Below are 24,384 nucleotides of genomic sequence, written 5' to 3'. Positions count from 1 at the left end.
AGGGAGTCGCGCTCTGTCACCAGGACTGGAATGCAGTGGCCGGATCTCAGCTCACTGCAAGCTCTGCCTCCCGGGTTCACGCCATTCTCCTGCCTTAGCCTCCCGAGTAGCTGGGACTACAGGCGCCAGCCACCTCGCCCGGCTAGCTTTTTGTGTTTTTTAGTAGAGACGGGGTTTCACCGTGTTAGCCAGGATGGTCTCGAACTCCTGACCTCGTGATCCGCCCGTCTCGGCCTCCCAAAGTGCTGGGATTACAGGCTTGAGCCACCGCGCCCGGCCCATATTTTTAAATTATTAGTTTAAAAGCTATTATTACTATAATTTTGGTTTGTAATTCCACTTTTTTTCCTAATTTAAGAGACCAGTGCATTTATAAGAATTATTTATGGTTTGGGGTACACAAGGTATAAAGATGTAATTTTGTGACATCAGCAACTGAAAGGAGTGGAGACAAAGTTGTAAAGGAACAGAGTTTTTAATGTTGTTGAAGTTAAGCTGGCATAAATTCAAATTGGAGGGTTAGAACTTTAGGGTGTTAAGTGTAAACCCCATAGTAACCACAAAGAAAACCTATAGAATATATACCAAAGGAATTGAGGGAGAAATTCAAACATTTCACTACAAAAAAATAAACTAAACACAAAAGAAGACAGTAATTCAGGAAATGAGGGACAAAAAAGTTATATGGCATATAGAAAACAAACAGCAAAATGACAGAAGTAGGTCATTTCTTGTCAGTAATTATTTATTTTATTTTATTATTATTATTTTTTTTAGAGATGGGGTCTTGCTCTGTCACCAAGGCTGGAGTACAGTGGTGCAATCATAGCTCACTGTAACCTCAAACTCCTGGGTTCAAGTGATCCTCCCATCTCAGCCTTCCACGTAGCTAGCACTACAGGCACATGCCACCATGCCCGGCTAATTTTCTGTAGAATGTGGCCCAGGCTGGTCTCCAACTCCAGGTCTCAAGCAATCCTCTCATCTCAGCCTCCCAAAGCACTGGGATTACAGGCATGAACCACTGTGTCCAGCCTCTCCTTATCACTAATTACTTTAAATGTAAATGGATTAAACTCTCCAACCAAAAGACAGAGATTGGCAGGATGGATAAAAACCCCTGATCCAAGTATATGCTGTCTACAAAAGATTCACTTTAGATTAAAAAACACAAACATTGAAAATGAAAACATAGAAAAAGACACTCCATGCAAATAGAAACCAAAAGAGAGCAGGAATGACTGTACTAGTATCAGACAACATAGATTTTTAAATCAAAAAAGTTCACAAGGAAGGTCAGGCACGGTGACTCACACCTGTAATCTCAGCACTTTGGGAGGCTGAGGAGGCCAGATCACCTGAAGTCGGGGGTTCGAGACCAGCCTGACCAACATGCAGAAACCCCGTCTCTACTAAAAATACAAAATTAGCTGAGTGTGGTGGCAGGCGCCTGTAATCCCAGCTAGTTGCGAGGCTGAGGCAGGAGAATCACTTGAACCCAGGAGGCGGAGGTTGCAGTAAGCCGAGAACGTGCCATGGCACTCCAGCCTGGGCAACAAGAGCGAAACTCCACCTCCAAAAAAATAAATAAATAAAAAATAAAAATAAATTTTAAAAAAAAGTTCACAAGAGACAAAGAAGGACATTATGTATCAAAAAAAAGTTCAATGTAGCAAGAATATGTCATAATTATAAATATGTATGTACCTAATGTCTGATCATCAAAATATATGAAGCAGGCCAGGCATGGTAGCTTGCACCTGTAATCCCAGCACTTTGAGAGGCTCAGGCAGGCAGATCACCTGAGGTCAGGAGTTTTGAGACCACCCTGGCCAACATGGCGAAACCCCATCTCCACAGAAAATATAAAAATTAGCCAGGCATGGTGGCGGATGCCTATAATCCCAGGTACCAGGAGGCGGAGGTTGAGTCAAGATCATGCCACTGCACTCCAGCCTGGGCAACAGAGTGAGACCCCATCTCAAAAAAAATATATATACACACACACACACACACACACGCATATATATTTATATTTTTATATATGAAGCAAAAGCCAACACAATGGACTGAAGGGAGACATAGACAGTTTTACAATAATAGTTGGAGACAATACCCCCCCAAATGGACAGAATAACCAGGCAGAAGATAAGAAGATAAGTAAAGAAATAAAGGACTTGCTGGGCATGGTGGCTCACACCTGTAATCCCAGCACTTTGGGAAGCCAAGTCGGGTAGATCACTTGAACTTAGGAATTCAAGACCACCCTGGGCAACATGGTAAAACCCTGCCTCTACAAAAAATACAAAAATTATCCAGGCACAGTGGTGTGTGCCTGTAATCCCAGCTACCTGGGAGGCTGAGACAAGAGAATTGCTTGAGCCCGGGAGGCAGAGGTTGCAGTGCGCTGAGATTGTGCCGTTGCACTCCAGCCTGGGTGACGGGAGCAAAATCCTGTCTAAGAAAATAAACGAAAGGAGAAGAAAACTTAACACAATCAACCAACTAGATCTAACAGACACACAGTAACATTCTACCCAATAATAGCATATACATTCTTCTCAAGTGTACATGGGATATTTTCAAGGGTAGACCAGATGTTAGGCCACAAATTAATTCTCAATAGATTTTTAAAAATCACACGGTACAAAGTATCTTCTCTGACCACAGTGGGATAAGGTTAGAAATCAATAACAGAAGTAAAAGTGGAAAATTAACAAAATGGTGGAATTAAACATATACTATTTTTTTTAAAAAACCATACACCTCTTTTTTTTTTTATTTTTTTTTTTTTTGAGACGGAGTCTCATCTGGTCGCCCAGGCTGAGGCAGTCCAGACTCCACTCACTGCAAGCTCTGCCTCCCACGTTCACACCATTCTCCTGCCTCAGCCTCCCCAGTAGCCAGGACTACAGGCGCCTGCCACCTCGCCTGGCTGTTTTGTATTTTTAGTAGAGACGGGGTTTCACCGTGTTAGCCAGGATGGTCTCAATCTCCCGACCTCGTGATCCGCCCGTCTCGGCCTCCCAAAGTGCTGGGATTACAGGCGTGAGCCACCACACCTGGCCAACAATACACTCTTAAACAGTCAATTGATCAAAAAAGAAAACACAAAGAAAATTAGGAAATACTTAGAAATAAATGGAAGCAAAAGCACAACATACCAAACTTAGGAGATGCAGCAAAAGCAGTGCTAAGGGGTAAATTTACAGCTATAAATGCTCAAATTAATAAATAAGATCTCAAATCAATAACCTACCTAACTTTATAACTTAAGGAAATACAGAAAGAAGACCAAACTAAAGCCAAAGCCAGCAGAAGGAAGGAAATGATAAGGATTAGAGCAGAGATAGACAAAATAGAGAATATAAAAATGTAGAGAAAATAAATGAAACTAAAAATTGGTTCTTTGGAAGGATCAACAAAATTGACAAACTTTTAGCTAGATGGACTAAGGAAAAAAAGAGAGAGAAGGCTAAAATTACCAAGACCAGAAACAAAAGTGGGAACATTACTACTGATTCCACAGAAATAAAAAAATATCGGCCGGGTGCGGTGGCTCACGCCTGTAATCCAACACTTTGGGAGGCCAAGGCGGGTGGATCACCAGGTCAGGAGATCGAGACCATCCTGGCTAACATGGTGAAATTCCGTCTCTACTAAAAATACAAAAAATTAGCCAGGCGATGTGGCGGGTGCCTGTAGTCTCAGCTACTGGGGAGGCTGAGGCAGGAGAATGGCGTGAACCCGGGAGGCGGAGCTTGCAGTGAGCCGAGAATGTGCCACTGCGCTCCAGCCCAGGTGACAGAGTGAGACTCCGTCTCAAAAATAAATAAATAATATGAAAAAATAAAGAAATAAAAAATATCATAAGAGAGTACTCCGAACAATTATATGCCAACAAATTGAGTGACCGAGATGAAGTGGACAAATTCCTAGAAACACAAAACTTAACAAGACTAAATCATGAAGAAATAGAAAATCTGAATAGACATACAACTAGCAAGGAGATTAAATCCGTAATCAAAAATCTCCAAAGACTGGGCATGGTGGCTCGCACCTGCAATCTCAACACTTTGGGAAACCAAGGTGGGAGGATCACCTGAGCCTAGGAGTTCAAGAGCCGCCTGGACAACATAGTGAGAACCCATCTCTACAAAAAATTAAAAATTTAGCCAGGCATGGTGGCACATACCTGTAGTCCCAGCTACTCAGGAGGCTGAGGCAAGAGAATCGCTTGAACTCGGGAGGCAGAGGTTGCAGTGAGTCGAGATCACCCCACAGCACTCCAGCCTGGGCGACAGAGTGAGACTCCATCTCAGAAAGAAACAACAACAACAACAAAAGAAATGGATGAATGAGTGAGCTCCTGGCATCTTTCAGGAGCTCTATGGTGACTGTCTTCTGTAAGCTTGGGTTGATATTGGGGAAAACAGCCAGGGAACTGATTGCCCTAATATCAACTGGGATGTGGGATTCTGGATAAGAAGAGGTCAGTAGGGTGTTGCTGACCCAGTGAGTATGATCAGAGACACATGAGGCTCCGCCAGCCAGACAGCAGCCGCCACAGTCTCTCCCAGTCTCCAGATGTAAGTGAAATTCAGACTCACAACTGCCAAAGTGAAGAGGAGGCTGGAAGCTCTCCCAACACAAAGCATGCCAACCACTCCCACCAGTTACGCTCCTACTCTGTCCCCGAAGGAGTCTGTGGCCATTGCCAGGGTTAAGTGTCACCGACATAGAGGGGCACAGAGAGGCTTTTCCAGGAAGGAAACATGGTGTGTAGCCGGACACTGACATTGACACCAGGACTTTGACAGGATCACCACGCCCCTCTGTTTATGGAAGTCATGGAAGGCATTGTGGCCCAAGTCCATCCCTAATGGGTCCAGTGGGTCTGCAGATCTGCCCTGTTTATTGGGATACACATTCTTAGCTGCCAGCTGAATGCTCACATTGGCTCGTTGGCCAGAGGAGTAAGGGTCGTTACAGTAGGAAGAACCAAGTGAGAGCCTGTGGAACTTCTTCCCTCCAGCAAGACAGTGAGCCTCATAGAAGAAGTGCTTTGCTTGAGGAATTGCAGAGGTTAACACCAACATCAGAGGCCAGGGAAGCAGGTGCGGTGGTTCCTATCTCCATTAGATTCACCTGCCCGGCCTTTGTGAAAACAAATTAATAATGACCGTGGGTGACAGACTATAGTAAACCTGAAGAGGCAGCAGGGCCAGTGAGAGCTGCCATGCCACGAGTGGTCTTTTTGCCACAGCAGATCAACATAGCCTCTGCAGTTGGTGTGTGACTAGCATCTTGGCAAATTCTTTCTTCTCAATATCCTCACTTGGTAGGGTCAGAAGCAGTTCATCTTCACCAGCAGACAGCAGCACTCCTTCCCTGCCTCGTCTCAGGGCTGTAGCTGCTCCTGGGCTTTCTGGTGGGCGGAACAATGTCTCCCAAAGATGTCCGCCTCCTGCCCCCTGGAACTTGTGAATACTTGAGGTGATGCAGCAAAAAGGGAATGGAGATTGCAGATGAATTAAGGTTGCTCATCAGCTGACCTCAGGCCAGGAAGACCATCCCAGATTACCCGGGGAGATCCAATACAATCACGAGGGTCTGTAAAATTGGAAGAGGAGCCAGGCCTGATGGTTCAAGCCTGCAATCCCAGCTACTCTGGAGGCCAAGGCAGGAGGATGGCTCGGGCCTAAGATTTCAAGACCAGCCTGGGCAACATAGCAAGATGCTGTCTCAAAAAAACAAAGAAAAGAAAAAAAGAGAGAGAGAGAGAGAAAAGCTGGCTAATGGAAGCAGATGAATGGCTGGCCCAGATGTTAAATTTAGCAGAAAAGAGCTTTAAATAGGTAAGTATATTAAGGAAAATATGAATGAAATGGACACAAATATGGATAATTTTCAAAAAGGAACTAAAATTTATTAAAAGCAAATCCAGCGGCCAGGAGCAGTGGCTCACACCTGTAATCCCAGCACTCTGGGAGGCCAAGACAGGCAGATCACAAGGTTAAGAGATCGAGACCATCCTGGCCAACATGGTGAAACCCTGTCTCTAAAAATACAAAAATTAGTCGGGTGTGGTGGCACGTGCCTGTAGTCCCAGCTACTCAGGAGGCTGAGGCAGAATGCCTGAACCTGGGAGGTGGAGGCTGCAGTGAGTCAACCTCCGGTGCATGCCAGCCTGGCAACAGACCGAAACTCCATCTCAAAAACAAAGAAAAAAGAAAAAGAATCCAATGGGTATTCAGAAACTAAAAACTACAATATATGAAACTAATGTTTCTGATCTCATTTATCTGTAAATGGCAATGTAATTATTCACACGACAAAATGATTTTTTCAAATATACACTATAAGGCAGATGTTTCAGTCACTTCTGAAGCAGGCTTCATGGCCTGGTGTTAAATGTCCTGCCAGATCTACAAAAGTTCAGCTTAAAGAACACACCCAAGACGATGCATTTCCAAGTGCTATCGTAATTCCACTGAGCAAATGAAGAGGGGCCGTATGTCTAAATGCTAAACAAAGATGCATTCTCAAGGTTTTCCATCTTAACGGCAAAATCCAGACTGGAAGACTCAAGTCAAACAGCCCAAGTCCAAAGATGAAAAAAAGATGGAGAAAAACCTATAGTTACACTGAAAGAGGCTTGCCGGACGTGGGAGCACACACCTGTAGTCCCAGCTACTCAGGCTGAGGCGGGAGGATCACTTGAGCCCAAGAGTTGGAGGCTGCAGTGAGCTAGGATTACGCCTGGGAATAGTCCCTGAACTCCAGCCTGGGCAAGACAGCTGACCCCATCTCAACAAAACAAAACAAAACAAAACATAAAAAAACCCAAACCAAAAATAGTGGAAGAGGGAGGCAGAAGTGGAGAGCCAGAGGGCAGGAGACCTGCAGCACGGCTGGCTTTCCTCGACGTCAGCCTGCCGAGGCCGTGCCTGGTGGCCACCCTGCAGAGCTGGTAGATGTGGCGGCTGCTACAGCGGCAAGGGGACACAGGCACAGGAACCCCCCATCTCCTGGGCATCTCAGTGGTCCCAGGAGTTCTAGGGGGTGGGGGATAAAGCACCCGGTGAAGGGGTCCATAGATCTAGGCTGTGCCAGGACACCATAGGGCAAAAGACAGATTCTGGCACCTGTGCCTCCATCCAGCAAGAAAGACCCCATGCTCGGCAGGCCCCTTAGCACCGTGGCAGCAGCACAGGCCATGTTTGGGGTCACTGTCCCACCCGCTGACTGAGAGGCCCAGAGGCTCGCCATCCCCCAGTGTGGCCCAGGGCTACTGGCTAAGGTGAAAGTTGCCGGGCTGCTTGGACCACACTGTCTGTTCCGGGGATCTGGTGTGCAGGAGGGATGGTGGGTGTGTATCCTCCGGCAGGCCCCCCTGTGGAGCCTCCCACAGGTTTCTGGGGCTCTGGGGCTCAGCCACACCTTCCTAGTGGAGGCTATTCTTCTTTTGGAAAGCAGCTCCTGGAATGCTGCCTTCCCAGGCTGGGTTTCCCAGCTCCACAGTCACGCCCTTGGGCAGCCCAGCAGCCAACTACTGCGTGGTGGAAACGGTGTTTGCGGGCCCGGCCCAGATGACACAGGTGAGTCCCGAGGCCCATTGCATTTGCCCCCTTTTGCAGCACAGATGCCTCCTGGGGAGGGCACCAATGCAGAGGAAAGGCTGGGAAAGGCTCCCACACGCTGGCATCATCTCCAGCCTGACCTCCCCCGCACACTGCAGTCCCATGCAGGGAGGTCCTGGGGGGCAGCCGCGAGGGACAGCCCCCCGGGGGCACCTGATCACCCACTTCCTGTGTATCACTAACTCCGGACACCAGTGAGGGCTGGGCTGGCTCTCCAGGGCCCCAGACAGCGGTGATGCGGAGAGTTGGAAAAGGCTGGGGGATGGGTCTGTGAGGAGCAGGGAAAGCCAAGCTCAGGGGGAGGCTCTGCATCCTGCGGGGATGCCCCTAGAGAGAGTCGGCCACGGTGGGGCACAGACAGGCAGGTGGACATCATGACCACCACGGACAGCAGCCAGCAGGCCCTGGGGCAGAGTGGCATGGGGGCAGGAATGGTGGCTACACCAACAGCATGAGCTCCTTTTCCAAGACTGATCTAGAGCAAGTGCCACCCATGCAGAACAAGCCCTCTTTACAGATCATCAGACATGTGGGGAGAGCAGGGCTGCAGGCCGAGAGGAGGAGGCTGGGGAAGGCGTGCTCTGTCTGAATGGACTTCCTGGAATAGCCTCTGAGTGCAAAAATAGCGTGTCCATGTGATGGCGACCAGGTGTCCCTGCAGCACAGAAAGCGCTGAGTCAGCAGCATGGACTCCTCCAAAGGCACGTGAGCTGGGTGGCCACGGCTGTGGGCTGGAGCCTCGCACATCCTCAACACTAAATGCCCAGCCCTGAGCCTACCGTCTGGAGGCAGGGCAGTTTCACTTGACACCTGCTGTTCTGAAAGGAACACAGCCTGTTCTGGCTGAAATAGACTTCCTAGCAGATGTGGAGAACCCCCCTGCCAACCCCACCTATGCAGTCCCAGCACCCTCAGCAGCCCTGCTTCTGAGCCGGAAACCCACTTTGTAGCAAAAAGAGGCACCATGGCAGGGGTCATGGAGCTCCCTGTGTCTTGGTGTCACTTTCTCCAGGTGCGGGCTCCTGATGGGAAGCCCTGAGGATCCGTGCAGCCAGGATGCAGCTCCTGGCCCTGCGGCCTGCAGTCTGAGTTTCCCTCGACCAGATGAAACTCCCTGGTCCTGTCTGCCCCACACCCCGCAGAGCGAGTGAGGCAGGGCTGTACTGGAGGAAGGCTAGGAGTCCACCTCAAACTACAGAAAGCAAAATGGGGGCGCCCCTGCCTTTCCCTGACACCGAGAGCAGAAAAGCAGCCTCTTGGTTTCCCACCCGGAGCCTGCACCTGGAGAAAGTGACACCAAGACACAGGAACGATTGGAGATGATCCCGGGCAGAGCCCCAGTGCTGGCCTTCAGTGACAGAAGGGACATCCTCCCCAGATTTTCCTAGGGTCTGACTTTGCCTGTGTTCCCTGCTTCCTCTCATAGCCGCCTCTTGCCAAGGCCAAATCCCCAGCTACTGGACACGCTCCACCACTTACATCCCACAGGTCCTTCCGCGGCGGTGCTTCCGCGCACCTGTGGCTCTTATCAAACAACTGCCACTACTTCCGTCCTCAGGACAAGGTTGAGCTCCTTATCCTGGCACCTGGGACGCGGTGTGAGGGAGTATACAGGCAATCAGGAGATGGGCGGTACCGGGCCTGAGCCGGGTGGGGTGGGGGGGAAAGCTGGCTGTTGGTGCCAGGCCTGCATCTATCTGAAGGCTGCAGCCAGCATGGCCCATGCCCAGCAGGGGCGTCAGGGTCAGACCTGATGTGGGCCGCGAGGCCCTATCGGCTCCGTGGAGAGGAGCCCAGGGAAGAGCAGGCGGAACCGAGGGTGAAGCACGCTCGCAGCACCAGCGCAGAAGCAGGAGGGCGGGCAGCCGCGAGGACAGAATGAGCAGTGAGGAAGGCGGCGGGCGGTGGAGACCGACGAGTTCGCGTTGGGAGGCGCTGCAGAGCCTCAGGGCGGTTCCGGGCCCGGCACAAGGTTTGAGCGGCCGACCACGGTCGGGAGCAGCGCAGGGTGGGAGCCGCGGAGCCTAAGAAGGCGGTCGGGCCCCAGGCGACGGCGCGGTGTCCCGTTTCCTGCCACCGGAGGGCGGCGCGCGCTGGGCGGGCACGATGCGGTGGACCCGGGATGGAGGCGGCCCCGACCCCCGCGAGGGCGAGTGGCGCAGGGCAGGGTCTTCCCGAGAGGCTACGCACCCGGGCGGCGGGCAGGTGGAGCACCAGGAGGGGGGTGAGAGCCGGGCACGGCGGGAGGGGCTTGGGCGTGTCGCAGGTCTGCGCCGAGCACTCACAGGTGAGGGTATACGCGCATACACACACGTGCACGCACCTGCACACGCGCACAAGCACACGTGTACATGACATGCAAGCGCGCGCCCACACCGAGCGTGTCCCGGCCCAGGGCAGCCCCTGCCAACAGCTCACCCGCTCACCCCCAGCGGGCGCGGGACGCGCGGGCTCTCACCTGGATGGGCCTGTGGGGTCTCAGCCGGCGCCGGCTCCCTTGCCTGCCGGTCCCCTTTCCTCTCCAGCGGGTGGTTCTCCCCCGGCTTCCCTAGGGGAAAAGGACCGTCAGTGAGCTTGGGGTGAGAGGCCCCCATACCCATCAGTCTCAAGAGACACTTAGGGGGCACCAAAAGGGCCGTGCATCCTGGCAGATAGGGAGCCCCCACCCGGGCCTTCTCCCGAGGGAGGCACACGGACAACCTTAAGGAGCACGGGCTCCTCCAGCAGCACATACTCCACTGCACAGCGGGCCTCAGGGAGGCACAGAGGAGAGCCAGCCAGCAGGAACGCACCCAGGCTCTTGTGGGCCAAGAATGGACAGGCTGCATCTCTGCTAGAAGGACCCTGTGGACTGGCAGTGCTGCCTGCTGGCCCTGCCCCACCCCTGACATTGTCCCCCACCTTGTGCCACGTCCCTCCCCCAGGTCCTTCCCGTCTGTGTGTGTCCAATTCGGCACTCCTCTGGCAAGTGGCTGTCCCTCTGCTCCTGAGCTTCTGGGGCTAGGACTGAAGAGGAGCCGGAGCACTGCTCCAGGCAGGGTTGGGCCAGGCAAACCAGTCCGGCCAGTGTGACTGAACCGGCTGGGATGGGGCCCTGGGCGTGGGTGTGAGTCAGCGGCCGCCCCGGGCTGGGGAAACGCTAGGGAGGAGGCCACCTGGAGCCCATCCTCCCAACAATAACTCCAGAGGACGCCGGTGTTTGGGGCTAGCCGTGTACCCCCACGTCTGGCCCCAAGACCCAAAGGCAGCTCTGATCCAGTCAGCCCCTTGTTGCAGTGTGCAGGACAGCCAGCCCCCAGGCAGGATGGCACCAAGAGCCCTGGCCCCATCTCCATGACCGCCACGACTTTTCTCTGGGCCCCACATCCGTTCACAAAGTGCCATGCGGGCCTTTGAGGGCCCAGTCTCTCCCGCCAGCCACAGTGCAGTGGCCCAAACCCTGCCCTAGCTCCCACTGTGTCCCTGGGTCCTTTGTCTCCACCAAACACCACGGGCAAGCCCAAACCCCAGCGGTGCTCCTGTGAGCGTGCTAGCTGCCCTGGAGCCCTCCGGAGTGCGCGGGCTGGGGATTCCCATGGCCAGCTGGGCTCAGGTTGTCTGTGGCCAGGGAGGGTCTGGGCCCCGAGGGTCAGTGTGGCCAGGATGCAGTTCCCTCGACCAGCTGTGGGACCGGGGGAGCTGGGGTGGGGCGGGGGCGGGGGGGGCATTGGTGCCGCCCAGGGCAGGACCAGGCACGCCCGTTGCTGTGCACAGCCGGCGCTCTGGCTGCTGCGCTGCCTCCTCCAGCTTCTCAGCCTCCCTCCCAGTCTCGCCAGCAGGGCCTGCGGCCTGTAAAACCCTGTGCTGCCGTGTCAGCGCGTTAGTCAGCCTTAGCCCAGGCGAGCCACCACGCCGCGGAGTCCCTATAAACTCCCTGGTGTGGCCCAGCCCCACCGAGTGGGGTCAGTGAGGCCCACAGGCAGAGCCAGAGTCCCGAGCTGCGGTGCTGCGGGCACCAGCCAAGAGGCAGGACCTGGAACAGGGGGCCGAGCCTGGCGTGGGAGGCTCCAGCCACTGTGGCCTCCAGGGACGCCCTCTGAGCTGGCCTGAGGCCGGCCAGTCGATGAGCCAGGGCCCCTGGGGAGCAGACACCTGGTGAAGGAGGCGCTGGATCCAGGGCCATGTCTGGGAAACGAGGTCGAGTTCGCAAATCCCGGGCCAGGAGGGCAGGCAGGGCCCAGCCGGCAGCTGGGCAGCAGGGCCCTGAGGTCGAGCCCCCGCCCCTCACCCCAGGGGGCCCTCAGGGTGATGTGGGGGTGGCCCCTACAGGGCACGTGACCAGCATCGAGCCAGCACCTCAGGGACACCCCAGGGTGGCCAGGCCAGAGCAGCCACAGGCAGCCTCGAGGCCGGTGCCGGCTGCTGCTCCAGGGTCTGAGCTGGTGCTGGTCCTCACTGGGCACATGGAAGGCTGTGGAGCAGGGGGCCCCATGCCAGCCCTGGGCCCTGAACTGCTGAGGCTCCATGAGGTCCAGCTTTGCCTGGCCCAGGAGCAGCTGCTGCTGGAGGACCGGTGGAGGCAGGTCCAGCTGCAGATGCAGCTGTGGCGGGAGGAGCAGCTGTGGCTGCAGCAGCTACAGGAGGAGCAGCTGTGGCTGCAGCAGCTGCAGGAGGAGCAGGCCTGGGTGCACGTGGAGGGGCTGCAGCTGGCCGTGGCCCTGGAGCAGCTCCGGAGTGAGGGCCTCGAAGCACTGCAGACCCAAGGCCAGGTAAGGCCTGGATGGGGTGGCGGGGAGGGGACCTCAGACCGTTGTGTTGGTGCGGTGGCCACTCCAGCAACCTAGGGATGCCTGTGGAGGGCCAGGAAGCCAGGCTGGATGCAGGGCATCTGTGGGCCCATCTTCACATCTGCCAAGTGAGGCCGGTGCCCGCCACACAGGGCACTGCAAGACCAAGGGACAGCAAGCCTGCCCAGGCTGGCCCAGTGCTTGGTGGAAATGGGCACTGAGGGCAGACACTTGTTCAGGGACAGAGGTGTCCCTGCAGCAGACCCAGGTATGCTGGGCCAGAGCTGTCCAGGGCAGTGTATGGGCTGTGGTGCAGGGCGAAGGCCTGGGTGTGCAGTCAGTAGGGAGCAGAACTGAAGAGCACAGCCCCCACCCACGCAACCCAGTTTCCTGGCTGGCCTGCTGGTCTGCCTGCCCTGCCCCGTTTATTGGAGTGCAGTGTACTCAGGGCTAGAGATTGCGGAAGCAGCATGCGGTGCCTGTGCCCATTATCCTCATTCCAGGAGGGCTGCTGGCCTCAGACGCAGCTGGGGCTATTTTGGGGAACTAGGATCTAACCCCAGCCTGGTGTGGAGGAGTGGTCATCATCATCCCACCTGCTCCTGTGAATCTGGGAGCTCTCTGGCATCCAGGGGTGTCAGGCCAGGCCCACTCTAAGCAGAGGGGCAGTCTGGGGAGCAGGATGGGGTACTCTCTTAGTAATCACAGACCCCAGCGCAAGCCTGGGTGCTGAAGGACCCCAGATCTGCAGCCTGGAATGTGTTCACAGCCAGCACAGAGAATAAATGGGAGTTGGGGCAAGGGAGTGACAACAGTGAAGGCGGGGTGGGGGGGGAACTGGGGGAAGTCCCCTTCCCGACCCACAGGAAAACCCAGCCCAGGTGAGTTGTCACCATCCAACCTGGAAGTGACTATGGAGAAGGTGACTGGGAGCAAAGCGGCAGGCAGAGGGCAGCACAGGACGGCCAGACGGAGCAGAGTCAGAGCGGAACACACATTTAGACTGAGAATCCCCAACTTGGACTCAAGCCCTCCGGTTTCAAAACCCATTTTTGGCCACCTAGGCCCCTCCCACCTACCCCTTCCCATCTCCGTGTGTTCCAAAGCTGGGCTTCTCTGAGCGCTACCCCCAGGCCCCCACCCCAACCCCAGGGGTATAAGATTCAGGCTGGGCCGGGCACGGTGGCTGAAGCCTGTAATTCCAGCACTTTGGGAGGCTGAGGTGGGCGGATCACCTGAGGTCAGGAATTCGAGAGCAGCCTGGCCAACATGGCGAAACCCCTTCTCTACTAAAACAAAAATACAAAAATTAGCAGGGCGTGGTGGCGCACATCCATAATCCCAGCTACTCGGGAGGCTGAAGCAGAAGAATCACTTGAACCCAGGAGGTGGAGGTTGCAGTGAGTTGGGATTGCGCTCGACTGGGCAACAAGAGCGAGACTCCGTCTCAAAAAAAAAAAAAAAAGATCCAGACTCAAGGCCTGAGATGAAGGAATGAACCCTCAGTCAGTCACACCTAATCCCAACTCAGAGATCCCCTGAGAGCCACTCTTGGAAGAAGGGCTCACCTCAGAGGGGGTGTCTCTCAGTGGTTACACAGAAGGTCTTACAGGTCAGTGTTTGGGTGACAGTGCCCTGGAGGTCAGAGGGTGCACTCACCAGCAGTGGCGCTCGGCTTGGGCCCAGGGTGGAGCGTCTGCCACTTCCCAGCTGCAGCTTTGGATCCTCCCTTCTTACTGTGCATTCTCCTGGGGGGTGGGTAGGGAAGGACCAGAGAGGGGGTGCTCAGAGTGGCAGAGGGCGGGGCAGCGGCAGTGGGGAACAGGGCACACCACGGGGGCCTGAGTGGATAACAGCAGGAACATGGGCTCCCCCGAGGCTTCCCAGCTGGTGTCCTGCCTGCCTGCCCGCCCCAGGTGTGTGCCCAGAAGCTTGAGCCGGGATGCCTGGCAAGAGCACTTGGCCACATCCCATCCCCCGGCCGTGGCTTGCCTGCCCCTCTGCCCCAGGCTCAGCCCATCCTGCCAGGCCCAGGATCTGGAGTCCAGCACTCTTCTCACTGCCCCAAGGTGCTGGGTTGCCAGTGGGACGGTCTTTGTTCTCACCATAAGCATGAGCACGGCCCTCTCTGCTGAAGCCTCCATGCCTCTCCACTGCCCTGGGAACCCAGCCCACCCCTGAGCCTGCTCCCCAGCCCACCCAAGGCACTCACCCCTCCATGCCCTCAGACCCTATGTGGTCCCGGCCTTGGCAGATGGTGTTGTCAGGTCCTGGAGTAATACCCCTCTCCCTAGTCCACACAGCTGACCCCTAAGTTCATTTCCCTGGGAGGCTCCTCCTGCCTGCCCCAGCCTGTCGGGGTCCTCCCTGGTGCCCCATGCCCCTCACACGCTGCAGCACAGTTGCCTGGGCACTGGTCTGACCCCCCACCCATGTTTCCAGCATACTGGTACCAGTGGGGTGTCACTGACTGTCTGGGGAAAGAACAAATGAAACTGGGAGTGACCCTGAAAACAGAAAATAGGATCACATGGCAAGAGGGACAAAGAGAAAGGTGACTGATACCATCAGAAAGGGTTCAGGCAGGGCCAGTCCTTGGGGTGGGAGTGGCAGGGGTGAAGGGTGGTGGTTTGGACAGGTAATCCAGTGCAGGGCAGGGCCTAAGTGGGGGGAGAGGCCCTAAGTGAGGGCCTGAGGGGGATGTGGGGGTACTGGAGCACCCAGGGGCAGCTCGGGGTGGTGTGTGGGGGTTGCTGTGTACATGTGGGGGCGTCTGGTACGTGAGGCTTGGTGTGCACACTGGGTCCCTTGTCCGTGTTGGGGCTTGGTTTTCGCTGGGTCCCCGAGTGTACACCCAGGGTTCTGTATGTGTGAGGGAGGTCCTCTGGTCTCTCAGAGTCAGTGTGAATATGGCACCCCTGTTTGTGTGTGGGATCGGTGTCTGAGGGATCTCATATGCAGTGGGGTTCCCTACGTGTGCGGACGGCAGCGTGTTCGTGGGTGACTGGAGTGGACAGGACTGGGTGTGCTCGTTGGGTTCTGTCTTCCTGAGGAGTCTCCTGTGCTTGGGGGGTTGGTGTACACGAGGGACAGGTCATTCGGGGTCTGCATGTGCATTGGGGGTCACTGCAGCAGAGTCCCCTACAAGTGTGGGCATCGATGTGAAGGGATGAGGGAGAAAGATGGGGGACCCAGGTACTTGTGGGCATCAGTGTGTGTGTGTGGTGGGGGTCCGGGCCTGCGGGTCCTCTGTGTGGGCGGGGTCCCCTCTACGTGTGGGACGCTGGTGCGGTGGGAGACCGGTGTGTGGTGAGAGGATCCCTTGTGCTTTCGGGGCTCCCAGACCCGGCCCCGCCCGGGGCTCGACGCCGCCCCAGCGCCCTCACCTGCCGCACCTGCCTTCACCAACTCGGCGAGGAGGTCAAAGCTCCGCCCCTTGCGTCGGGCTGGCTCGTTTCCTAGCGACTGAGCCGGAACTTCCGAGTCACCCCAACTTCCGGGGCGAGGGTCAGGGGTCAGGCTAGGAACTTTGAGCCTGGGGTCAACAGTTGGGCTCCCGGGGGTCGAGGGCTTTGAAGTGGGGCCTCACGGTCTCCGGCGGCGCTGGGCCGGGGTTTCTGGGCACGCGGGCTGCGGGGCACGGGCGGGTCGGGGCGGAGGGTCGGGGCGCGGGCCGGGGGCGCGGGCCGGGCGGGCGGCCGCGGCGGGCGCGGGGCGCAGGAATGCGGGCGCGCCGCGGTGGGGCGCTCCGCCCCCCAGGTGCTGCCCGGGCAGGCAGAGCAGGACGACGGGGGCGGGGGCGGGCGCGTGAATCAGGCCGGGCGGGCCGCGGCGGGAGTGGCTGCTGGACCGACCGGACCGCGGAGGCGCTGGGGCGGTCGGCTCCTGCTGCCCCTGTGCCGAGACCCCGCGCACCTGGCCAGGTAGGGCCCCCCTCCCCGGCCCGCGGGCGAGCGGGGGGCGGACCCCGGCCCCTCTGCGGTCCCACCTGGGCTACCCTCGCGGCCTGCCACCTGGGCCGGGGCCGCGCACCAGAGAGGGGCGATGGGAGTGGAGCGCGCCGCGGCGCGGGGCCGGGGCGGCGGGGCAGCTCGGACAGGGGGCGCCGCTGTGCGGATGTGGCGCGAGCGCCCTCCGACGACGGCGGCCCGAGAAGAGCGAGTGGGAAAGCGGCCGGGATCTTGGGTCGATGCCTGCCTGGCCGTTCGGACTCGCTGCCGCCCTGCGGCCTAGCTGGAGTCGGTGCTGGGCACCGGCCTGGACCCTTCCCTGGGACGCGCGCCGGGCCGCGTGGGACTGGGGTGGCCAGGGTGCGGCTGGATCCCCGCGGTGGAAGCAGGGCGAGTGACGGAGGGCTGCCTTTACGCCCACGTTCCCAAGGCTGGGGTGGTGGATGGGCACCCAGCCGCCGCGCAGCCCGAGCTCGTAGGGTGCACTGACCCCGTTGGCGGCTGGGGGTGCCCCACCCCGCAAGCTATCCACTGGAGCGGACTTCCGGTCTGTGAGCCCTTCCTCGCACCCACCTTTCCAGCGCCTAGAGCCTCCGCGGCCCTCCTGCGCCTATCGGAACTTGGCACAGGGCTCACCCCACTTGTGTGTAGGAACTCCGGATCCTTCCCATGGGGTCCTCCTTCCAGATACTCAGGAACCCCACTTCCTGCCAGGGTGGAGAGGATGGGGTTCCTTGAAGGCCAGCTTGAGGGGCCTGACTTCGGAGTCAGGGGTCAGGGTCAGCACCAGAAGGAGTGATTGTGCTGAGTCATTGCCATGAGTGGTTCCGCGCCCTCCCTCCCTTGGGCAGGCGTTTGTAGGCAAATGTGTGGGCATGGATGCCACTGGGGTGCTCCATCTCCGGCTTGGGGTGTCTCGGCCGTCCATACCGGGAACACGTACCCATGGGAAAGATACCATGTGAGGAATGAAGCCATTGGAGGTCTGGCATCACCCTATGATGAGGAGGGGTGTCTGCTGGGAGGGCTCCTGGCGACGGGGGATTCCACAGTCCAGATGATCCCTGCCCCCATTACACGCAGCCTAGAGCCTGGACCTGTGTGGATATCCCCCCCTGTGAAATCCAAAGGGCGAAGGACAGGGGGTTCCTTTCTTAGAAGTTGTCCCCCAGCGTCGGGAAATGCCCTCAAACAAGGTCAGCAGGTTGTTCCCTGCCCTGTATGGTCAAGACACCGCCCTACAGCCAGGCTGGCAGTGGTGAGTGGGGCGTCCCGGCCAGGCCAGACAGGCCTACACCTCACCCCCATGTGGTTGCCTCGATCTGCCCCTGGCACAACCAGAACATTGTGCCCTAACCAGGCCCCATATGTCAACCATGAGGACAGTGCCTCAACAAAGAGATGTTGGGGACAGCTTCTCCCAGGCAGTGGCATTCTGGGGCTGTTGAGGTGGCACCAGGTATTTCCCATGTCCCAACTCCATGTCACCGCCAGGGGTACCAGGCAGGAGCGGCCTCCTGACCCCACATCTCAGCCTAGTGGCCTAGCTAGCACCCATGCAGTCCAGCTGGGCCAGCCGCCCATTGGTCAGCGCCCCAGGGCACACAATCCTTGTTTGGGTTGAACCACCTTCCCAGCCAGGGCCAACATTGGGAAACCGTGTGCTTAGGCGGGGGTAAGTGTCCTGCCTCCCTCCCCCAACCCGAGAGCAGTGGGATGGGCGAGCATGCCCTAGGGCTCTCCTTCACAGGGAGAGGTACCCAGGTAGCTCGGTGACCCCATGTGCGTGGGCCCTGGGTGCTCCCCATCTGACACCTTTCTGGAGAGGCCAGGCACCCTGCAGGGACCCTTTGGAGAACAGAGTGGGCTGTGGGGCAGCCAAGTATGGATGATGGTGGGGAGCCCAGGACCTGGAAAGGTCCCTGCTGCCCTGGACGGGCTGGTGGTGACAGGACTCTGAGCAAGTGGAGAGGCAGATCTGGGCGATGTGGAGTGCAGGCCCTGCAGGGCCCTGTGGGCACCAAGGGGTTGTGGTCCAGGGAGGTTTTATCTGAGAGGGACAGCGACAAGAAAGGTCAAGGGAAGGAGGGGTGCTGGTAGACAGGGACAGAGTCTAGGGGTCAGTGTTGCAGGGCTGGGCAGTCATAGAATGGGCTGTGGGAACCCAATTGTGAAACTCTGAGGATGGGGAGGAGGTGTGGCCCGGGCTATGCGTGGGGCTTAAGGTTGCCATTCCAGGAGGAGGGTGGTCACAGCCCTGTTTGCTGCGCTCACCTTGGCTAGGCATGGTGTCTTGTGGACCCTCAGCTGTGTTGTGCAGTAGTGGTAGGCCAGAGAGGTGCAGTGACCTACCCACAGTCTTCCAGGCAGTCAGGGACAGACACATGGCAGCATGGGTGGCACCAGCTTGTCCAGTAGGCACAGTGCCAGGGGCCTGTGCATGTCTTAAAAAAGTGAATAATGATGAATGCAGCCTGGATTATGTTTGTCTTTAAGCCAACAGTCATAAAATATTGGGGAGGCTGGTTTTATTTTCATTTTTTGTAGCGATGCGGTCTCACTCTTATCACCTAGGCAGGAGTGCAGGGTCACAATCATAACTCATAGCAGCCTCCAACTCCTGGGCTCAAACAATCCTTGTCTCAGCTTCCCAACTGGCTGGGACTGCATGCACACACCACCATGCCTGCCTGATGTTTAAAATTGTTTGTAGAGATGGGGTCTTGCTGTGTTACCCAGGCTGGTTTCAAACTCTTGGCTTCAAGCAGTTCTCCTGCCTCAGCCTCCCAGAGGAAGGAGAGAGGGCTGGGATACCTGTGCCCCACCCTCTTATCAGTGTCCCCTCAGCTCGGGGCGTCCTACGGTCTGGGTTGCCCTCTGTGAGCCTGGCTCGGCTGGTATCCTGGAAGGCCTCCTGGGCATGGGCTAAACTTCAGCCTACCCAAGTCACTGACAGCCCCTTCCACAGTGTGTCCATGCTAGAGGGTAGGAGTGGTCCCAGTGCCCCACCCCTAGTCATGTGTCTCCCTGCCCCTCCAGACCCCTGGCCCCAACATGGCCCGTCGCTCCCAGAGCTCCTCGCAGGGGACAACCCGCTGGCACCCGGGTACCTGCCGCCTCACTACAAAGAGTACTACCGCCTGGCGGTGGATGCACTGGCCGAGGGTGGCTCGGAGGCCTACAGCCGCTTCCTGGCGACTGAGGGGGCACCGGACTTCCTGTGCCCTGAAGAGCTGGAACATGTGAGCCGACACCTTCGGCCTCCACAGTATGTTACCCGAGAGCCACCTGAAGGCAGCCTTCTCGACGTGGACATGGATGGCTCCTCAGGTACATACTGGCCAGTGAACTCAGACCAGGCCGTGCCTGAGCTTGACCTGGGCTGGCCTCTGACCTTCGGCTTCCAGGGCACCGAGGTGACCACCTTGGTGCAGCCGCCACCTCCTGACAGCCCCAGCATCAAGGATGAGGCCCGTAGGATGATCCGTTCCGCCCAGCAGGTGCGCCATCTTGGGCTCGAGGGTAGTGGGGAGGGGCCTGGGCTCAAGGCACCACGGTGGAGGAGACGCATAAGCATAATCAGCTTGGGTGAACCCTGAGCTCCAGCTGGAGCGGGGTTCCTGGCAACAATCTTCAGGGCTGCCAGGTCTGCTTGCCCATGGTCATGGCCAGTGCCCAGAAACTCAGGGGCTCTGAGATGGGTGGGCACCGCACCAGCCTGGGTTCATTGTTCAGATAATTACCTCTCATCTTGCCCGGTGGCCCTTGGCCAGCTGAGGGCTTCTAATCCTCACCAAACAGCTAGCAGACGGTGGAGGGTGCATCAGGTCCAGCCGCTAAAGGCCCGTGACTTTCTCCCCTGCCCATGGCAGCAACCCTGTCCCAAGGCAGAACTGGAGCCTGGGACTCAGCCCTGACATCTGCCCTGGAGTGGGGCAGCTCAGCCGTCTGTAGGGTGGAGGGGATTTTGAGGTACCCTTGCCGTGCCCCAGTAGGGCCCCATACCCCAAACTGGCCCACCCTCGTCCAGGGTTCTCTGCCCTGCACCTGCCTCGGCTCCCTCCTTATGGCCAGCCACTCCACACTTCTTCCGGTCCTGTGCTCCCTTCCTCCTACCCATCTTCCAGACGTGGTCCCACTCCCTGGGATGGACTAACTTGTTTCACAGTAGTTGTGGGTGATCCAGACGCCTCCTGGCCGTGGAGGGGAGGCTGGACAATAGTGTGGGGACAGCAGGGGCCTCTCCTCTCTGTCCTGACCCGCCCCTGCAGGTGGTGGCTGTGGTGATGGACATGTTCACTGATGTGGACCTGCTCAGTGAAGTGCTGGAGGCCGCCGCCCGTCGCGTCCCAGTCTACATCCTGCTGGATGAGATGAACGCGCAGCACTTCCTGGACATGGCCGACAAGTGCCGTGTCAACCTGCACCACGTGGATGTGAGTTCCCGGGAGTGGGAGATTGGGGAGGTCCCGTGGCAGAGATCTGACTCCCCTCCCTCCCCAGTTCCTGCGGGTACGGACTGTGGCGGGCCCCACCTACTACTGCCGCACTGGGAAGTCCTTCAAGGGCCACGTCAAGGAGAAGTTCCTGCTGGTGGACTGTGCCGTGGTGATGAGTGGGAGCTACAGGTGCGCCCGCGAGGTTCCCTCACCCCTTCTCTGGGGCCTCCTCCTGTAGCCCCAGCACCCCTTTCCACACCAGGGCCCTCCTTGCCAGGAGCCCTTGTCCTGTAGCCCCTGCACAGCCTAGCAGGGCCCAGGTCCTTGCGGACCTCACATCCCTGCGTCCTCCCTGCCCCACCCAATGCCCACGGGGCTGCAGTGCCCTCGTTCCAGCTCCGTTTGACTCTGGCCCTGACCCCCCACAGCTTCATGTGGTCCTTTGAGAAGATCCACCGCAGCCTGGCACACGTGTTCCAAGGAGAGCTGGTCTCCAGCTTCGATGAGGAGTTCCGCATCCTCTTCGCGCAGTCCGAGCCGCTTGTGCCCTCGGCCGCGGCCCTGGCCCGCATGGATGCCTATGCCCTGGCTCCGTATGCCGGGGCCGGGCCCCTCGTGGGCGTCCCTGGGGTCGGGGCGCCAACCCCTTTCTCCTTCCCGAAACGAGCACACCTCCTGTTCCCGCCACCCCGGGAAGAGGGCCTGGGCTTCCCCTCCTTCCTCGACCCGGACCGCCACTTCCTGTCGGCCTTCCGCCGGGAGGAGCCTCCGCGGATGCCGGGGGGCGCGCTGGAGCCGCACGCGGGTCTGCGGCCGCTCTCGCGGCGCCTGGAGGCCGAGGCCGGGCCGGCTGGGGAGCTCGCGGGCGCGCGGGGCTTCTTCCAGGCGCGGCACCTGGAGATGGACGCCTTCAAGCGGCACAGCTTCGCGACCGAGGGCGCCGGCGCCGGGGAGAACTTCGCGGCCGCGCGGCAGGTGTCGCGGCAGACGTTCCTCAGCCACGGCGACGACTTCCGCTTCCAGACCAGCCACTTCCACCGCGACCAGCTCTACCAGCAGCAGTACCAGTGGGACCCGCAGCTCGCGCCGGCGCGCCCGCAGGGCCTGTTCGAGAAGCTTCGCGGCGGCCGCGCGGGTTTCACGGACCCGGATGACTTCCCCTTGGGCGCCGGGCCCCGCTTCCCGGAGCTCGGACCCGACGGGCACCAGCGGCTGGACTACGTGCCGTCCAGCGCGTCCCGCGAGGTGCGCCACGGCTCGGACCCCGCCTTCGGGCCCGGACCCCGTGGCCTGGAGCCCAGCGGGGCCCCGCGCCCCAACCTGACCCAGCGCTTCCCATGCCAGGCGGCGGCGAGGCCTGGCCCAGACTCCGCTCCCGAGGCGGAGCCGGAGCGCAGGGGCGGGCCCGAGGGGCGGGCCGGGCTGCGGCGCTGGCGCCTGGCCTCCTACTTGAGCGGATGCCATGGCGAGGATGGGGCGACGACGGCCTGCCGGCGCCCATGGAAGCGGAGGCTTACGAAGACGACGTGCTGGCTCCCGGGGCCGGGCAGCTGCCGGCGACCTGCTCCCCTCAGCCTTCCGCGTCCCTGCAGCCTTCCCCACGAAGGTCCCGGTGCCAGGCTCGGGCAGCGGCGGCAACGGCCCAGAGCGCGAGGGCCCGGAGGAGCCTGGCCTGGCCAAGCAGGACTCATTCCGCTCGCGCCTGAACCCCTGGTCCAGCGCAGCTCCAGGCTGCGCTCCTCGCTCATCTTCAGCACGTCACAGGCTGAGGGCGCAGCCGGGACTGCGGCGGCCACAGAGAAGGTGCAGCTGCTGCACAAGGAGCAGACGGTCAGCGAGACGCTGGGGCCCGGAGGAGAGGCCGTGCGCTCCGCGGCTTCCACCAAGGTGGCGGAGCTGCTGGAGAAGTACAAAGGCCCAGCCCGCGATTCCGGCGGCGGCGTGGGCGCCATCACCGTTGCCAACCACAGCAAGACCGTCGTGTCCCAGGCGTGGCGGGAAGAGGTGGCAGCCTCAGGTGGCGTGGGTGGCGAGCGCCGCAGCCTCGAGAGCTGCCTCCTGGACCTGCGCGACTCCTTTGCGCAGCAACTGCACCAGGAGGCGGAGCGGCAGCCGGGAGCCGCCTCGCTCACCGCGGCACAGCTGCTCGACACGCTGGGCCGGAGCGGCTCCGACCGCCTGCCCTCCCGCTTCCTCTCTGCCCAGGGCCGCTCAACCTCCCCGGAAGGGCTGGACAGCCCTCTGCCCCTGGAAGGGCCCGGGGCGCACCAGGTGCTCCATAATGAGCCAAAAGGGAGCCCCACCTCGGCTTACCCTGAGCGGAAGGGGAGCCCCACGCCCGGGTTTTCCACTCGAAAAGGAAGTACAACTACAGGATTTATTGAGCAGAAGGGGAGCCCCACCTCAGCCTACCCCGAGCGCAGGGGCAGTCCGGTGCCCCCGGTGCCGGAGCGCAGGGGCAGTCCGGTGCCCCCCGTGCCGGAGCGCAGGGGCAGTCCGGTGCCTCCCGTGCCGGAACGCAGGGGCAGCCTCACTCTTACCTTCTCCGGGGAGTCCCCGAAGGCCGGTCCCATGGAGGAGGGGCCAAGCGGCCCCATGGAAGTCCTGCGCAAAGGCTCCCTGCGCCTTAGGCAGCTGCTGAGCCCCAAGGGCGAGCGGCACATGGAGGATGAGGGTGGCTTCCCAGTGCCGCAGGAGAACGGGCAACCTGAGAGCCCGCGGCGGCCGTCACTGGGCCGGGGTGACAGCACAGAGGCTGCCACAGGAGATGAGCGGGGCCCGCGGGCGCGCCTGACTTCAGCCACGGCCAATGCCTTGTACAGCAGCAACCTTCGGGATGACACGAAGGCCATTCTGGAGCAGATCAGCGCCCACGGCCAGAAGCACCGTGCGGTCCCTGCCCCGGGCCCTGGCCCTTCGCACAGCAGCCCCGAGCTAGGCCGTCCACCGGCTGCTGGCGGCCTGGCCCCGGATATGTCCGACAAGGACAAGTGTTCAGCCATTTTCCGCTCGGACAGCCTAGGGACCCAGGGCCGGCTGAGCCGCACGCTGCCAGCCAGCGCGGAGGAGCGCGATCGGCTGTTGCGCCGCATGGAGAGCATGCGCAAGGAGAAGCGCGTGTACAGCCGCTTTGAGGTCTTCTGCAAGAAAGAGGAGGCCAGTGGCCCTGGGGCAGGGGAAGGCCCCGCGGAGGAGGGCACCAGGGACAGCAAGGTGGGCAAGTTCGTGCCCAAGATCCTGGGGACGTTCAAAGGCAAGAAGTGAGTCTCCTGGTCACCCAGAGCCCCCACGGAACAGAGAGTCCTACGCATGGGTTTGAGCAGAGGCCGTCAGGCCATAGCCACTTGGGGCTTGGCTGAGTGCGCCAGACCTCAGCTCCACTGGAGGCTCACCTGGCAGCTGCTGTCTCTGCCCCTGGCCTCCCCAACGCTGGGGCTCCAGCCCCTTGCCGCCAGTGCCTTTCTCCCGTCAGCACCTTCTCTCTTCAGCACCTTCTCTGCACCGTCAGCCTTGCGTGGCGCAGCGTCTGGCTCCACCATCTCTTTGTGCCTCAGTCCCCCCCACCTTTTTTTTTTTTTTTTTTTTT

General features: G+C 59.1%; 2 protein-coding genes across 15 annotated transcripts in view; one reads left to right on the top strand and one right to left on the bottom strand.

Moving 5' to 3' along the window:
• IQANK1 (IQ motif and ankyrin repeat containing 1) overlaps nucleotides 1-16,043 on the bottom strand; it is a 58,638-nt gene extending 42,595 nt beyond the window's left edge. For 13 of the 14 annotated variants that reach the window (XM_017883443.1, XM_017883449.1, XM_017883445.1 and 10 more), the window contains exons 1-3: nucleotides 15,796-16,043; nucleotides 14,069-14,157; nucleotides 10,102-10,191 (exon numbers count right to left, since the gene is read on the bottom strand). In XM_017883443.1, coding sequence (XP_017738932.1) covers nucleotides 10,102-10,191; nucleotides 14,069-14,153 — 175 coding nt within the window. In that variant the 5' untranslated portion in view covers nucleotides 14,154-14,157; nucleotides 15,796-16,043. The remainder of the gene's footprint in view (nucleotides 1-10,101; nucleotides 10,192-14,068; nucleotides 14,158-15,795) is intronic. The other variant, XM_017883444.1, reaches the window with a different exon arrangement.
• Nucleotides 16,044-19,413: 3,370 nt separating this feature from the next.
• SACK1H (scaffolding CK1 anchoring protein H) lies at nucleotides 19,414-24,378 on the top strand. Its single transcript, XM_017883442.1, is given in 8 exon segments — nucleotides 19,414-19,438; nucleotides 19,441-19,859; nucleotides 20,631-20,795; nucleotides 20,863-20,987; nucleotides 21,227-22,269; nucleotides 22,272-22,334; nucleotides 22,337-22,507; nucleotides 22,510-24,378. Coding segments are annotated over 8 exon segments (3,564 nt in total). The 3' UTR covers nucleotides 24,063-24,378.
• The last annotated feature ends 6 nt before the right edge of the window (nucleotides 24,379-24,384 follow it).

The sequence above is a fragment of the Rhinopithecus bieti genome, unplaced genomic scaffold (genome assembly GCF_001698545.2).
Source record: "Rhinopithecus bieti isolate Rb0 unplaced genomic scaffold, ASM169854v2 scaffold_13617, whole genome shotgun sequence".
Taxonomy (NCBI): Eukaryota; Metazoa; Chordata; class Mammalia; order Primates; family Cercopithecidae; genus Rhinopithecus; species Rhinopithecus bieti.
The sequence above is the reverse complement of the archived record's forward strand: the minus strand, read 5'-3'. Positions and strand labels throughout refer to the sequence as shown.